At 43.6% G+C, this 17,500-nt stretch overlaps 1 protein-coding gene across 2 annotated transcripts in view; it reads left to right on the top strand.

Annotated features, from left to right (window-relative positions):
- The window catches only part of LOC121698748 (receptor tyrosine-protein kinase erbB-4-like), a 266,829-nt gene that overhangs the window by 189,659 nt on the left and 59,670 nt on the right, over nt 1-17,500 (top strand). For both annotated transcript variants that reach the window (XM_042081092.1, XM_042081093.1), the window contains exons 6-13: nt 308-426; nt 2,085-2,226; nt 2,781-2,894; nt 3,785-3,911; nt 5,434-5,507; nt 6,931-7,021; nt 10,603-10,802; nt 13,149-13,281. In XM_042081092.1, coding sequence (XP_041937026.1) covers nt 308-426; nt 2,085-2,226; nt 2,781-2,894; nt 3,785-3,911; nt 5,434-5,507; nt 6,931-7,021; nt 10,603-10,802; nt 13,149-13,281 — 1,000 coding nt within the window. The remainder of the gene's footprint in view (nt 1-307; nt 427-2,084; nt 2,227-2,780; nt 2,895-3,784; nt 3,912-5,433; nt 5,508-6,930; nt 7,022-10,602; nt 10,803-13,148; nt 13,282-17,500) is intronic.

The raw sequence follows: 17,500 nt of genomic DNA on the forward strand, positions 1-17,500 counted from the left end.
TCGATCTGTCTATCCTTCAAGGGAAACAGTCAGCATCTTTATCACTGCAGATGCATAATTTTTGATACATCAGTTTGATAAGCTATTAAGCCACTGTTGTACAGCAAAATGAATGTTTTGTAGACAAGAAATGCACATACCTGTTTGCATTGTTGAAATCCATAGGTGACTACTAAGAGCTCTAACCTGTGTGTGTGTGTGTGTGTGTGTGTGTGTGTGTGTGTGTGTGTGTATGTATTTGTTTGTGAGTGTGTGTGTGTGTGTGTGTGTGTGTGTGTGTGTGTTCTGTATTATCATCCCTCTCCAGTGACCAAGACGGTGTGTGCGGAGCAATGTGACGGCCGCTGCTTTGGGTCCTTGGTCAGTCAGTGTTGCCACAGGGAGTGCGCTGGAGGCTGCGCTGGACCCAAGGACACCGACTGCTTCGTACGTCTCCCAACCCCACCCCAAAACACACCCCACTGACCTCGCATTAAACACAGAACCATGAATATGCACAGTATTCCCCAAGTAGACGCCACAAACATACTATACAGCACCACAATCTTTATCTCAATATTAGTAGCACACCTTTCTCTGGTGGACACTGTAGGAAGGCTTAAAACAAAGCTATAATAAATGGTATGTCCTGCAGCTACTGAGACAGTTCTTTTAGCGGTAGCCATCTGCAGTCTGAATGGATGCGTGTGTGCTTGTGTGTGTGTGTGTGTGTGTGTGTGTGTGTGTGTGTGTGTGTGTGTGTGTGTGTGTGAGCCACAGGAGCTCTTCCCAGCAGACAGGCAAACACACAGCGAGGACCAGCGCTGATGACAAGAGATGATGATGCTGCCTGCTGAAACGGCACCAATTAGAGCCCAATAGAGGCGGCCCTCATCAGCAATCTGTCAAATCTGACACACCAGAAATACACACACCACACACACAACACACACCACACACACAACAAATACCACACACACAACACACACCACACACCAGAAATACACGCGGCTACTGTGGGCGGTTGTCTTACCGTGCCACATGTGTCATTTCCGCTCAGAAACATGTCATGATATACAGTATGTTTATGTCAGCCGGAATTTGTCACCTGTCGCAGGTGTTGCGCTTGGTTTGATGCTAAAATCAACAAAATCTGGTCTCATGACAACTGTTGTAGTTAGGTAAATGTAAGATCAAATGTTTTATAATATAAATGTTTACATTTCTTAGTGTTTATGTATTTTTTGTTGTTTTGAAGGGCCTATGTCTAGCCGTATGAGAGCACTGAAGTTGGGCCTCAGACTCAATTTCACACAATAGCCAACACTCATAATTCTATTTCCAGAACTCCGATGTCTTGACTTTTTAAGCAATTTGTTATTTTCATCATGCAATTAAACTGGGAATTGATTAATGCAATGAAATGACTCACAACTCTGGCAATATTGTGCCCATAATATAGAACGTCTTGAATTTCAATTACTGGCAGTTATTGCAGGTTGCAGTCGTTGATAATATACCTGCCAAGAGTTTTAATTAGGACAGCATTTCACCCTTTTGCATGACTCTCTGGATCAATGCTTTCAATTTTGTTCTCATTTATTGCCAGGACTAGTGAGAACTTAAATGTGGGCTTGCACTCGCTGGCCCCAAACAGCATCAGTCTCACTTCATACCAGCAAAGTGAAGAACAAATAAAACATTCAAATATATGAAATCTCTGTATCAAGTTAACGACGTGGTGCCATGATAGTCATCAGAAGGTGCCATGCCGTACAATCCCAGTGGATGTGTCATAATAACACTATTCTATGTAATGTGTCTATTTTGGGAATACTCCACCTTCATAATTGTCTGTCACCAATTTGTGGCGGCAATTTGTATCACATTAAAAGGTGTTTGTGCCAGACCATAATGGAAGTTGTTTTAGTTAATCGTGTTGACATGTTTATTTACTTCTTTGTTTTACTCTTTTTTTTGTTGTTTTTCCAATCTTTTGTACATTTTACGATGGTTGCTTCTTTTAGCAGAATTTTGGAAGAAACAAGGGAGTTCACTGTAGATTGTATTTACTTGTTTGTTTGTTTGTTTACTTGTTGCTCCAGGCCTGTACTAACTTTAACGACAGTGGGGCCTGTGTCACTACGTGTCCCCAGCCATTTGTGTACAACCCCACCTCCTTTCAGCTGGAGCAGAACCCCAATGCCAAGTACACCTACGGGGCATTCTGTGTCAAGAAGTGTCCACGTAAGGGCAGACACACAAACACACACACACATACAACACACATAAAACCCTCTCTCACAGACACACACGCACACACACACATACAACACACATAAGACCCTCTCTCTCTCTCTCTCTCTCTCACACACACACACACACACACACACACACACACACACACATAAAACCCTCTCTCACAGACACACACGCACACACACACATACACACACACACACACACACACACACACACACACACACACACACACACACACACACACACACACACACACACACACACACACACACACACACACACATAAAATAACATTTGCCCAGAAGCACAGGCATTCACATACTATATACAGCACTCACTCCCATTCACTGTGTCTTACACATCCACATAGCAGTGCCTTTGATATTTTTTAAATGTTTAGTTTTTTCCTTTCTTCTGATTTTTCTTAAAAGTCCCCAAGTTACTCTCAGGAAAAAGCTAATTAACCAGTGCATGGTATACATGTATCCTAATATGAATAGATGTGTCATCTTTTTTTCTCTCTCGACTTTGCCTCTCAGATAACTTTGTGGTCGACCAGAGTGCCTGTGTGAGAGCCTGCCCGAGCACCAAGATGGAGGTTGAAAGGAATAACATCAAAATCTGCATTCCTTGCACGGACATATGTCCCAAAGGTACACATCACAGAAATTCTGCTTTAATTGGAAGGATATTGACATTGGGATATATACAAAGTTCGAAGAAGATGATGAATCCGAACCAAAAGCCTAAGTTCCATTCAGTCAAGCTTAAAAGTTTTGCCAGGCTGTGTTTTCCACAGTAAACATCAAAAGTTCCCCCGAAAGCTTTGAACATGAATTATGATTCCATGCATTGATTGGTTGTTGCTTGATTATTCTATTATAAGGAGAGAGGGTAATGAGTGATGAGGAGGGGAGGTTGAAAGGAATTTGTGGGAAAACGATAATAGATCTGCTTTTCAGTGACTGAATTAGGCCATATAAATCACTATCAAAATAGCAGCCACACCAGGAAATGTGCCAAGTATTTATCAGCTTGTTTTTCCAAACACAAGTCCATTGCATTATCATTATAATGGCCATTACTGTGTCTGATGAATATACTGAATAAACAGTGACGCAGGGATTGTTCATATTGGCAAGCTTAGTTATTCTGCCAATGTGCACACAGACACGCACACTATCTCTCTTTCTCTCTCTTTCTCTCTCTCTCTCAGTTTCTCGCTCTCTCTCTCTCAGACACACACACACACACACACACACACACACACACACACACACACACACAAACAAACACACACAGACATATAGTACACTAACACACACATATTCAGAGAGAGAGAGAGAGATTAACCACTGTATCAGTCACTTTTGAATGTTTTCAAACACTTCGCAGCTAACAAATGAAGTCAATTAATCTACAGCTAAAATTTTAAAAACAAAGTGTTCTGTTGGTAACATTTAAACATGATAGATCAGCCTTATGCAAGTTGAAGAAAATGTACATGGACATCTCAACTGTGTTGTTGGACTCTCCATTTCAGTGTGTGACGGCATAGGGACAGGCACTCTGCAGGCCGCTCAGACCGTCGACTCCAGCAACATCGACAAGTTTGTCAACTGCACCAAGATCAACGGCAACCTCATCTTTCTAATCACTGGTATTAAAGGGTAAGTAAGTAGATTTCATAACATAGGAAATCTATAACGGTTGGTACAGTGATGTTTTGGGAGTGCCATCCCAAGTTAGCCCAAGAGCAACCGTCCACCATTCAGCTCACTGACACAAACACAACCTGTTTCACTGAGTGTAGATTGTAAGTCAATGCTTAGTCCCACTGGTTATAGTTTAACAAATTCTTGAATTTCCCCTGGGGATCAATAAAGTATCTATCTATCTATCTGGAGTCACTTGAACAGGCGCAGAAAGTAGTACATTATCAATGGGCTTGTGGCTTAACACTAAAGCATTTTACTGTGTCACTTGATTTGAATTGATATAAATGAAGTGGATCAGAAACACACACACACACACACACACACACACACACACACACACACACAGGCAGACAGAGTCTCCAAATGGCCTGTGTGTCCCATTTGGGTCTGTAGCTGCAGTGCTCTTTTTGGTCAGTGGAGACATAGTCTTTGTGGAGGTGCTGACTATGCTCACCTCCACCGGGCGTTGAGACAGGACGGGCTGCTTGGCTGCACTCCAGTCCAGTCGGGCCGACAGGAGCGGTCGGATTCACTCTGGAATGATCTCGGGGGGGGGGGGGGGGGGTCGCAGGCCTTGCGATCACTTCATTTCACCTCCCATGACCTAACCTCACCTCACCCGACTGCACTGAAAGAGGAGGAAAGAAGTTGGAGGAGGAGGTGCAGATCTCTGTACCTCCTCAGTCTCTCTCTCTCTCTCTCTCTGTCCATTATTCCTTCTTTTGGCCTTACCTCACAACTCTTCCTCTGACTCTGTCTCTGTCCCTGTTTGTGTCTGGGTCACTCTGTATGTCTCTCCATGTAAGACTCTCCATGTCCTAAAGTGTGGGACAGGCCCACCAGGGTCGCTGAGTTACAGCTCAAGTTGAGAGTGCAATGCAAATGGAACACGGTCCCTTAGCATGGCAAGAATGGCAGTGTTCTTACTGCATAATAGTCTGTATCTATTCAATTTGGTGATGAGTTTGCAGCCAACGTCACACTTCTGTGATATGATCAGGGCCTATTAGACAAGGTGAACAGCGTGCATATTTAGTAATCCAACGGATATGTGCCTAACATACAATTATCCAGAGTTTGGAACGATACATAGCCAATCACAAAACCGATCTGGCCAGATTTTATTATTGTCAAAGGGGAACCATCCCTGTCAAGTTTAAAAGCTATTGATTTAATGCTGATATTATCTCCCATTTTGTTGACTGATAGTCATTCCTCCAAGTATATAAGATGTCTGTGTTTTTATACTTTCTATGCCTCCATCTCTCTCTCTCTCTCTCACACACACACACACACACACACACACACACACACACACACACACACACACACATAAACAGAGAGAGATAGAGAGATAAAGCGAGAGAGAGAGAGAGTTGGTGTCAGTCACGACTGCTGATTCTGTCTGTCTCTCCGTCTGTCCGTCTGTCAGTCTCTTTCTTCTTCTCACGTCTCCCCCTTTCTCCCTCCATAGGGACAGCTACCATAATATCGAGGCCTTGGATCCGGAACGCTTGAACGTGTTCCGCACAGTCAAGGAGATCACAGGTGAGAGACAGCGCGCCCCTAGCGCCTTGTACATGGCTGGAGCCTGGCTCACTGCCACCGAACATGTCGATTGGCATGGCCTGGCATGCCTCTGTCGGCACAAGTACATTTTCCACATGTCTCCCTGCGTGGGCGTGCGCGCTGGCAGGATATTTATTTGTTTGATAATACCTATTAGGATGAGAGAGCGATGAGCTATACCTCATGTTTAAAGCCCTTTGTCACATTAAACTCAGGCTTTGCCATTGTGCCAAATAGGTAATGGAGTGAAACCGCATTTTCATAATGAAAACCCCAGCAATAAGGAAGAGCAATGACCATTCTCCAGAGTGCCGCCACCGCCCGCTCCCATGCCCATCGCCTGCCATTCCGGCTCATAGGCTCCCTGTGTGGCAGTCTCTGCAATATTGATCATTGAAACAAGCGCAGCCACACACACACACACAGACGCGCATAGGAAAAAAGGGAGGTGGGAAAAAAAAGATCAAGAGCAATGATATTAAAACTCGTCTTTTTAATTAGTTTGATATTGTCTTTCCTGCTCGCGTACATATTTCCTGGAGAGTAATGGGTCTGTTTTTCTTGCTGTAGAGAGGCAATAAAAACCGCACAAGCCCTTGAAAAATATCTAGAAATATCTCTCCAGCCATTGTTGCAGGTCTGGATATTGCCAATTTATATCAGGCCTACTCCCTCTCTCTGCCTGATATCTGTCATACCTTTGTTGTAGTGGAGTGCAATGCCGACTGGGGCTAAAAAGTGTCTATAAAAAGAATGGCTAAGCATTGAGTTTTATTGTTCCAGCAACCAGTCTTGGAGCACATTTTCCAAATAGAGCTTATTGCTGACAATGAGAAAAAAAAAGATACATAGTGTAAAACGGAAAGGCGAAAGGATGGATGTTCAACAAAACAGGCCCACTTTGTCGGAGAATGTTTAGGCCTGTACTCTAAGGAGAGACTTCATCACAGTCACTTCTAGTTTCCGCAAACTGTTGGAAACGTGTTTCTCTTTCACCAGCAAACACCACTGTGTAACTCTGTGACTACTCTGCTCTCTGCTCCTGGCATCATCCATCTATGGGGAAGTGTAACTTCATTACTGGCCATATTGTGTGGGGCCCAGAGATTAAACTTTGTTCAGCTCTAATAAGGATGAGGGATTGTCAAGTCAAGTCAAGTCACTTGATTTATATAGCACATTTAAAAACCCAGTTGACCCAAAGTGCTTCACAGTTGAGGCAGACAAACTAGAGTGAAGCAAAATACAGAGACTTAGAGGGACGAAGACTTCACTGAACAGATAGATAAAGACATGAAATGTACGAAAAATAAAAGTACAGATAGAAAAGCAAGTAGAAATAAGAATCAACAAGAGAAACCAGTGATTGTGATCTGTTGTCCTTTCCTTTGTCTCCCATAAGGCTCTCTAAACATCCAGTCATGGCCGGAGAACATGACTGACCTCAGCGTCTTCTCCCACCTGGCTACCATCGGAGGCAGATCCCTTTTCAGGTAGGACAACTTGCAGTGTGCAGATCCATACTCAATCATGCATTTGAAAAGTCTGAGGCCTTCCACCCTTTACACAAACAAATTGATCGACAGAAATAATAAATAGAAATGTATACATCAACCTACATTTTTTGTGTCTCCGAGTTAATGATGATTCAATAGCGATATGGAATGTAGACAGAGAGAAACGTGTGGGTGCGGTACCTAGAGAAAGATCTGGACAGCGATAGAGAAAGTGGAGTTGTGTCTATCAGAAGCGCAGTCTAAATCGACAAATGTCAGGTGATGGTGATAATGAGTAGCTCCAAAGATAATCACTGCTTTTAGAGAGGTTGGAGCATTTCAGTCTTGAACCTATGAACTTGGTACTGCTTTGCCAGAACAGTAGGTTATAGGCCAACATCAGCACTCATTATTTGCTATATGAAATGTTAACTGCCTGCTGCAGCATATCTTAACAATAGCCTGCAAGTTAGTGTCTCTTCTTTATATCCTTACATTTTGACAGTTTCTCCCCCTACCCGCTTAATGTTGTATTGGTTGGGTTTGGAGGATAGAGAGCTGTTGGGAGGTTGAATTGCTGTCAGACTGTGCAGCAGAAGTGTAGATAAAAAATCACTCTGATGCCAGATGAGACAGACGTCTTGTGGGATGAAGTGCAGGATCCATCCAAAGTTGGAGCAGGTGATGAATTGTCGTTGGATGAAATAATAATTAGGGCATTATTATGGCACAAACCAATCTCTTGTTGTCTGTACTGCATCTTGTTGTCTGTACTGCGAGTTGGCAGTGCTGAATTGTGCCCACCTGCTTTCATCGTCCTGCATCAGCTCGTCTGTTAAGCTACTTTCATTCCCCAGTTAACTAGCTGATTAAAAATCTATTTTGTTGTTATTTTTAAATTATCATGCTTAAGGTGGCTCACAGCCAAATTATTTGTTAGTTTAAATATGGTTATTGACTCAAGTAATCTTGAGTATTGTGTCTTGAGAACTAGAGCTTGTTTGCATTGCTTTTTTAAAGGATTAATTTGCCTTCAAACATATTTTTGCAGCCCTGGGTGAACAAGTGACTGAATGACCTTTCTTAGAACTGGGAAAACATGTTTTATCAGATTTAAACAGAATGCCTCAGAAATTGCTTGCAAGAAGCATCAGAGGTTGGGTCAGATGATATTGACTTAACATCTACAATAAGTTAGCTGTTTAATTTCTTACCATCTTCCTGACTTGAAGTGAAACTCTTGCTGAAATAAACTTCTCTCAGGTCAGATTTGTGGCCTCAGGCCTTGACCTGCTTCGACGTCTCATCTACATATCCAGCTCTCCATATCTGGGGCGTTTTTCAGACTCGTTACATTACATTTCTCTCTAAATTAGAGATATGTTTATTCTGCTGAACATAAACATGAGCATAGCTCGCTTCAGATCATTGTGTTGATTAGTGCAAGGGGTCAGGACCTTCTGGAGCTTTCCTTACCCTGCTGCCAGGCTACACACACACACACACACACATACACACACACACACACACAAACACACACACACACACACACACACACACACACACACAGACACACACACACATACACACACACACGCACACACACACACACACAAACACATACAGACACGCACACACACACACGCACGCACGCACGCATGCACACAAACACATGCACACACACATACACCCACACACACACACACGTGTGCGCACGCATGCACACACACACACATGCGCACATACACACACACATACACACACACACACACACACACACACACACACACACACACACACACACACACACAAACACACATAAATACACGTAAATACACAAATGTGCCCATACACACAAGCTCATACACACACACACACACACACACCCCTCCTTCTCAGTACTTTCCCTAGAAGCTCCTCGTCACACATGCACTGATCAGCTCTCTAATGCTGCCGATGGTAATGACCCTGTCGGCTGTACACTCTCACCCAAAAAAATAAGCAAAAAAAAAAAACTGCTTTGATGCCTGGAAAGTATTTGCTTGATTAATATGCTGTTTTGATAACTGCTTTGCATTTTCTGATCGTGGAGTCCAGGCAAAACCCAGGGAGTGCACAGCAGAGGCAAGGCTATAGAATGTTCTCTAAATGAATGCCTCCAGGAGTTGCGTTGATCTCAGCACTAAAAGTGGCGGGTTCTTTCTTCAAAGTATTTATCTCTCTTTTTTTTAAATGGGTGTGTATATAGACAGCGTAAAATGTTATCAAGAATCTTTACAAATTGTTTTCAGTAGTAAGTCACCAAGGCGTTTTTATGTATGTCTTTAGGGGCTACCTCATTAACTAGAAAATGAGAGGAGTGGTAGGTTCAGCACAACATTTTTAGATTTTTTAGATAATTTTGTCAATGTTTATTTGTATTTATCACACTAAAGTATAAGGTGTTGGAAGTAGACACATCATTTTTGTTCAGTGTTAGCAATCGGTAATCATAGAAAGTCACAAAAACAATAACTTGCACAAAACAATAACTGGGACGTGAACATTGTTACAAAATATGATAAGTATAAAAAAAAACAAATTTTGTTTAGATTTGGAAACTTTGATGCAGCACCATGAAACTGAATAATCAGACTATGATTCCCCGGGGTCTGCTAGCCATACACAAGTGACACAAAATGCCAATTGTGTTGTAAGTCTAGATTTGGAAACTTTGATGACATCAGGAATTTTGTATCGGAGCTGAGTATGCACCATGTTTGCTTCCAACAGTAGATATTACTGACAGATTTCTCTCCAGTGATTTGAGTCTGGGTGCTCCTGAAAGATATCTGAGAGATATTTTGGCCCGGCTCCATTTTGTAAATTGTAAACAAGATGGCATCTGCCTCAACATTCTAATGTGCCTGCCTGCACATTAAAATATTCACATTGACTTTAATGGAAACTGAGTTGGAAGTAGGATAGAATGCAAACAAATGATGCATGAGAACAGACACGCATTGTTCAAATGAACCAGGCACATCCAAGTAGAATACACATTTTCACAGCCTGCAAGTGCAAAGTTGTGGACTATAATGAGCTTTGTGTGCATCCGACAGTTATTGTTTCATTCATATACTGTATTTCAGAACTGATAATGAAATTCATCAATCTATGCATTAGACAGGCAGTTTGTTTCTTGGTGACTGCATGCATGGCCGCTGTTGGCTATTTGGGTGCCCAACGCAGAATTGCTATGTGGTAAGACTGAAAAGGCAGTTTGCATTTAAAGCTCTCTTATTTGTTAAATTTTTGTACCCCCTCCGACACTTGCTGCCCTATTCACAGTGTGTGGTGCGTATGGTAGGAGAAGCGACAGTTTGTATATTTGCATTGTGCTCTGCATCTACGGACTGTTTAGTTTCATTCCATCCACTGTAACATCTTTGCCACTGAAATTCAGGAATCTTGGGGGCCATTTTGGGCCAAAGCACCTACTTCCTGAAACTCATGTGTGTGTGTGTGTGTGTGTGTGTGTGTGTGTGTGTGTGTGTGTGTGTGTGTCTGTGTCTGTGTCTGTGTCTGTCCAACCGTAGTGGCATCTCTCTACTGATCCTGAAACAACGTTGGATCTCGGCACTGCAGTTCCAGTCCCTGAGTGAGATCAGTGCCGGCAACGTCTACATCACCAACAACAGCCAGCTGTGTTTCTACAACACGGTCAACTGGACCCGCCTGTTCCGCACTACCACCCAGAAAGCCCTAATCCGCAGCAACCGAGACCCCAAAGAGTGCAGTGAGTGTCCAACCGTCAGCTTTCTCTCCTGGTTGATCTGTCTCCGTCTTTGTTTTCAAAGTCTGCTTTATTGTCAATTTCTTCACATGTCAAGACATACAAAGAGATCGAAATTGCGTTTCCTACTATCCCACGGTGGAGACAAGACATATTTTACCAATTAGGTCCACAGACAAACATAACATTCAAGTAAACAATATAAAAAGTAAAAATAAAAAGGCACATACAATGAAGAAATAAGAGCAGCAAAATTTGGTAGAAATTGTGCAATTGTGCATACAGTAGACAGTCAATATAATAAATAAAATAAAAAGTCAGGCCAATAAATGGCTGAGGTAGTTTTGTTTGACCTAAGTATGCAAGTGGCATAGTGGTGCAAGTTATGTAAGAGCAGCAGAAGTGTGTTCAGAAGTGTTCAGGACAACAGGACAAACAACAAATGATGTTTTATAAACAAAGTTCGGGTGGAGCCTTCAGGATGATTGACAGCAATTAACTCACCCACTGCCGCCGCAAGGTAGGCCTATTTAAGCCGACCTCCTTTTCCATACGTCACACGCTCCGACGTTCGCGAAATCATCCCCCCTCCTCCCCCTACTCCTCCATTTCACCAATTGCCCTGTTACTCATCCTCCTTACACAGGGGGGTGCAAGCGGTCATCGCTCTATCGCGATATCCGCTCCAGGCACTCCAGGACCACGGACAGCTACCTTGCCAAACACGCACTTCTCCCATACATTCTAGTCTAGCTGAAGCAATCATATAGAAGGGCGAACTAGTGAACAAGTTGCAAGTGTGCAAGTGTACAAGTGGAGTAGTGCAAGTGGAGTAGTGCAAGGCAGCCATTTTGGGTCTAAAAGTCCAGTATGTTATGTAGCTGAGGGTGGAGGGGGGAGAGAGTTCAGGATCCTAACAGCCTGGTGTATAAAGCTGTTGGTGAGTCTGGTGGTGCGGGAGCGCAGGCTTCTGTACCTCTTCCCAGAGGGCAGTAGATCAAACGGGGTGCGGGGTGACTTGCATCACTCACAATTTTGGTCGCCTTGCGGGTGAGGTGGGAGGTGTAAATGTCCTTCAGGGAGGGGAGAGAAGCACCAATAATCCTTCCAGCTGTGTTCACTATGCGCTGCAGGGCTTTCCTGTTGTATTCAGTGCAGCTTCCGCCCCACACAGCGATACAGCTGGAGAGGATGCTCTCAATGGTGCCTCGGTAGAATGTGGTCATGATGGCTGGTGGAGCACTTTTAGTTTTATCTATTTATAGTTTTGTCTATCAGCTAGATGTATTGCTAGATGTAATGTGTAAGTCTTGTGTCTTTATATGTCTGTTAGTCATCTATTGATCAATCATACTCCATATGCACTCATCAGCACAGAATTACAACTTCACCAAAAGTTCTGAGTTGACATCAGACCACTGCTGCCAGATACACATTGTTTTTCTTCCCCACAAAACACCCTCCAACAGCTTCCATCCAAATGAGCATAATTAGCCCTGTAGGCCTTCATAACTTACGAACACCTGGTTGTACTTAGCCACACACACACACACACGCGCGCGCGCGCGCGCACGCACGCACGGATACACACACACGCACGGTCTGTGTGGCTGGTGAAGACATAGTCAGGCAGTAGGCCCCCCCCCCCCCCCCCCAGTGTTCAGCTGCAAGCTTATGTAATTAGCACAATAATGACAAAGAGGTGCACAGGATCAATGGCTCAGTTTGTGAGCTCATTCATTAGTGTCTTAGCAGCCGGATCGATCAGAGGCTGGCTGATACACACCACTTCAGTTCCTAGCCTAACGGCTCGAGCACAGGTATGGGTGGAAACAGATATACAGAGTGATAAAGGGTGGTGGTGGTGGCGGTGGCGGTGGCGGTGGCGTTTGGGGGGGGGTGATAATTCACTCCAGGTCGTCTGTGGTTATATCCTGGTTGATGTTGGCTCACAGAAGTCAAATGTTTGTGAAATAAGGTCTTGGATGTCTATGTGGTATGTGACATACACAGAAATAATGATATTGTGCATGTATTTCAGATTTTTTTTCTTTGTTTATGTGTGTGTGTGTGTGTGTGTCTGTGTCTGTGTCTGTGCGTGTGTGCGTGTGTGCATGTGTGAGTGCATGTGTGTAAATGACTGTGACTGTAAGTCTATTGTTTGCGCATGGCTGCTCTTAGGTTCACTGATTCTGACACTGACACTGATTGTTAATGCAGAAAGTCCTAAAGGTGCATTTCTCTCTCTGTCTCTCTCTCTCTCTCTCTCTCTCTCTCTCTCTCTCTCTCTCTCTCTCTCTCTCTCTCTCTCTCTCTCTCTCTCTCTCTCTCTCTCTCTCTCTCCAACAGCCCAAGAGCGAATGGTGTGTGATCCGCTGTGCTCAGACGGAGGCTGCTGGGGCCCGGGGCCTGACCAATGTCTCACCTGCCGCTACTTCAGCAGAGGACGCACCTGTGTCCGATCCTGCAACCTCTATGATGGGTGAGCAACACAGTGTGTGTGTCTGTGTGTGTGTGTGTGTGTGTGTGTGTGTGTGTGTGTGTGTGTGTGTGTGCGTGCGTGTGTGTGCGTGCGTGTGTGTGCGTGCGTGTGTGTGTGCGTGTGTGTGTGCGTGTGTGTGTGTGTGTGTAAACAAGCCAACCAAAACCAAGTCGAAAAAATAAAAAGCGGTTGCTCTGGAAAAGAGCACGCCTTGGTATGTGGTGTGTAGTTGGTGTGATGTGGTAGTTCTGAGCTAAGTGTGCTTAGTTTAATTGCATGAGTTGAATGGCTTCTTATTCAAGCACTGAAAAACATTAGAGGATTCGACACATGCAATAATTTGAAGTTTAAAGCAAAAGTCCCTCTGAGGGAGGCAGTTTTCAAAGGTTCAGACCAAAGCGAGAGAGGGAGAAAACTTTTGCAAGTAAGAGTTACATGGAGAGTGAGGCAAGAGCACAACATGATTTATGTAATGCTTATACTTCAAAAGTTATCATTCCAAAGTGATGTTATGCCCTTTTCCTGATCAGGTATGTGTGTGTGTGTGTGTGTGTGTGTGTGTGTGTGTGTGTGTGTGTGTGTGTGTGTGTGTGTGTGTGTGTGTGTGTGTGTGTGTGTGTGTGTGTGTATACGTGTGAGGAGTTTTTAAATTAAAGTGGGTACTCATATGGAGTAAGCATGCACTTCAAAGGAAACCACTTGTTTTCTAAAGATTTCAAAACAAATTCTAGAGTTCCCTTTAAGTAATATATTTGAATGTACTGCCAGACTTTCTGTATATTTGTCTGACAAAGGTCAGTAGTAAACATATTAAACCAGTGATCTCCTGAGGCATAAGGGCATTACCATATTTGTGGAGTGGAGATGAGGGTGAAAGACAGACGTCAAGCAAATACTGTTGGTGTGCAACACTTGAGTTAGTGTTGCTGGCAGTCCCTTGCAATATGGAGGGCATTAAAGCCTTAAGCTCTGCTTCTCTTGCAGAATGATCTCTGATGTTATAGCCTTTCTGAAACCTCATTTACTGAACTTTCTCATGATAACACACTGACGTTATTTTGTCTATTTTATCACCCAGAGTGAAGATGTTAAAGAGTAGTGTGATTCTGGTGATGGTCATGATCATGATGATGCTGATGGTCATGACAATGATGGTTATGATTTTAGATTAGGAAAGCCATAATTTGAATGTTCATAATATGTTGACCAGTGCTTGAACAGCTTGTGGTTGTGTGAAACAGACTCATGATCTGTTATGATGCACACAGTGATGATAATAATGATGATGATGATGGTAATGAAGAAGGAAATTGGCTCCGATGCTGTCTAATAGTTTAGATTGGTAGACATCTGTTGGCCGGAACTCTGTTTGCAGTGAGGGCAACACACCTCTCAGATGTTAAATCTACCGCAGTGACATCTCTGCTGATCATAACAAAGATGAATGTGGGGGTTTTCACTCATGCGCACACACACACACACACACACTCTAAACATTACAGCACTTTGGTTTTCTGAAAGCCTAAAAGTTGCAGAGATGTCATGGCCATCCAAGGAAGAAGATGAGTGTGGGGATGTTTTTTTTAGTGTGTGTGTGTGTGGGGGGGGTCCCAGCGTCCAGTCCTCTGATGTCTGGACTGTTTGCATCTTCATTCCGCCACACACACACACACACACACATACACACACATACACACATACACACACACACACACACACACACACACACACTCCCCATTTCACTGAAGTTCACCCACAAAGACACTGCGGAGGAGGACTTTGAAGTGCTCATGGCACATGAAAGAAGACTCTGGGATGTACTGTATTGAAATTTCTTCATCAGTGCGGATGATATGTGCCTTCTCTTTTTTTTTTGTCAACATGAAATAATAACCCGTCTCTGTGATACACACAGGCTTGCTTTTGCCTTGTTTTGTATTACTTTTGGTGACCGGTGTTTTCTGGTCAGTATTCCTTGTTGATGTAATTTCCAGTGCTGGCTATGGGGGGGGGGGCGGGTGCCTTTTGAAACGGGCCCTTTGAAGATGTGGAGGGGCTGGCTGGTGATATTAGAGATGTATTGCATGTAACGGCTCTCACTTCCAGAGAGGATTGTTGGGGGAAACTCAAACTTTCGCTTTGTAGAATCATCCTGAGAGTCCCTACAGGACTGCATAGCTGCACTTTGAGTCTCTCTCTCTCTCTCTCTCTCTATCTCTCTCTCTCACTCTCTCACTCTCTCTCTCTCTCTCTCTCTCTCTCTCTCTGTCTCTCTCTCTCTCTCTCTCTCTCTGTGTGTGTTTGTGTGTTTGTTTGTCTGTCTCTGTTGGATTCTGAGTGAGAGAGTGACAGAGAGAGACTCCTGTGCATATAGTGACAGGTGTGTGTGTGTGTGTGTGTGTGTGTGTGTGTGTGTGTGTGTGTGTGTTTGGTAGCGAGAGTGCATGTAGTGATGGGGCCGATTCAGAAGCAGAAACAACTGTATCTGTATTATAGCATTACTGCTCTTCTTTATAATGGAGATATCCGCTTAAGTTGCATTTACAGTGGACAAAACACAAAAAAACAGTTGAACAAAGCAAATACACAGGTATTCTCTCTCTACACAACACGCAGGTATTCTCTCTCTACACAACACACACACACACACACAGACACCAGACACACACACACACACACACAACGCACACACACACGTACAGGCATCCCTCCATCTCCCTCCCTCTATGTAACACACACAGTTATTATGACCGCCGCGCAGCAAAGCGGCGGTCATATAGGTTTAGTGAGATTTTTTCTTTTTTTTTCTTTTTCGCATGTCCAAATTTCCGTCAAGGATTCCCGGGACACTAAAAGACCGGGGTAGACAAAACTTGGTGGGCATGTAACCCCATATGGATAGCATGGAACCATCGTTTTTCGTTTTGATCTGTAGCCCCCCCACTGGACTGCACCCCCTGAAAGGAGGGTAGGGCAGACACAGTTTTCTGTGAATATCTCGATAACCGTAAGGTTTAGGAGGACCATTTTTTTTTGTATGTTGATCTCAAGGGGCCTTGTCAACCCATTCCATAACTACTCATTTCATGTATAGCGCCACCTAGTTAAACACAAAAAAGTAAAAATGAGGTGTTGTAATCGCAGGTATCTGTGACCTAACATAGTCAAAACTGCACAAAATTGGAAGTGTAGGATCATTATGACACCCTCTGAATGCACGCCAAGTTTCGTGGAATTCCGTTCATGGGGGGCCACACAATAAATTAATTTATGTTACTATACACCAACTGGCCTGTAGGTGGCCGGAGACAGTTTTCTGTGAATATCTCGAGAACCGTAGGGCCTAGGAGGTCCACCTTTTTTTGGTATGTTGGTCTTAAGGGGGCATGTCAACCCATCCCATTACCACTTATTTCATGTATAGCACCACCTAGTTAAAAATGAAAAAGCAAAAAATTAGGTGTTTTCATCACAATATCTCTGGCTGACATGGTCAAAACTGCACGAAATTGAAAGTGTAGGATCATTATGACACCCTCCGAATGCATGCCAAGTTTTGTGAACTTTCGTTCATGGGGGGCCTTACAATAAAATAATTTATGTGTACATTTAGTGACCGTACACCAACAAGGATTCCGGGACACTGAAAGACCAGGGTACACGAAACTTGGTGGGCATGTAACCCCACATGGATAGCATGGAACCATCGTTTTTTGTTTTGATCTGTAGCCCCCCCGCTGTTCTGGACCCCCCAAAAGGAGGGTAGGGCAGACACAGTTTTCTGTGAATATTTTGAGAACCGTAGGGCCTAGGATGACCAATTTTTTCGTATGTTTGCCTCCAGGGGTCATGTTAACCCATTCCATGTGCACACATGTGCATAAACAGATACACACGCACACACATACATTCACAGTAATCATACGTATGACACATACTCACACAGTAGACATATGTACGCATGCATGCACATGCACAAACACACATACGCAGGCAAACACACAAGCACGCACACACACACACACACACACACACACACACACACACACACACACACCCACACACATAAACATAAACATGTACACGCACACATGCACACAATTCAAGAATTTCTCAGAATTATGAACAGGCAAGATGGGGGTGGGGTTGTATAAAATGAATTTTACATGTGAAATCTATGAACTAATCATGTTTTGGTTCCAGTTGTCTAGCAGATACC

The sequence above is a fragment of the Alosa sapidissima genome, chromosome 23, assembly GCF_018492685.1.
Source record: "Alosa sapidissima isolate fAloSap1 chromosome 23, fAloSap1.pri, whole genome shotgun sequence".
Taxonomy (NCBI): Eukaryota; Metazoa; Chordata; class Actinopteri; order Clupeiformes; family Clupeidae; genus Alosa; species Alosa sapidissima.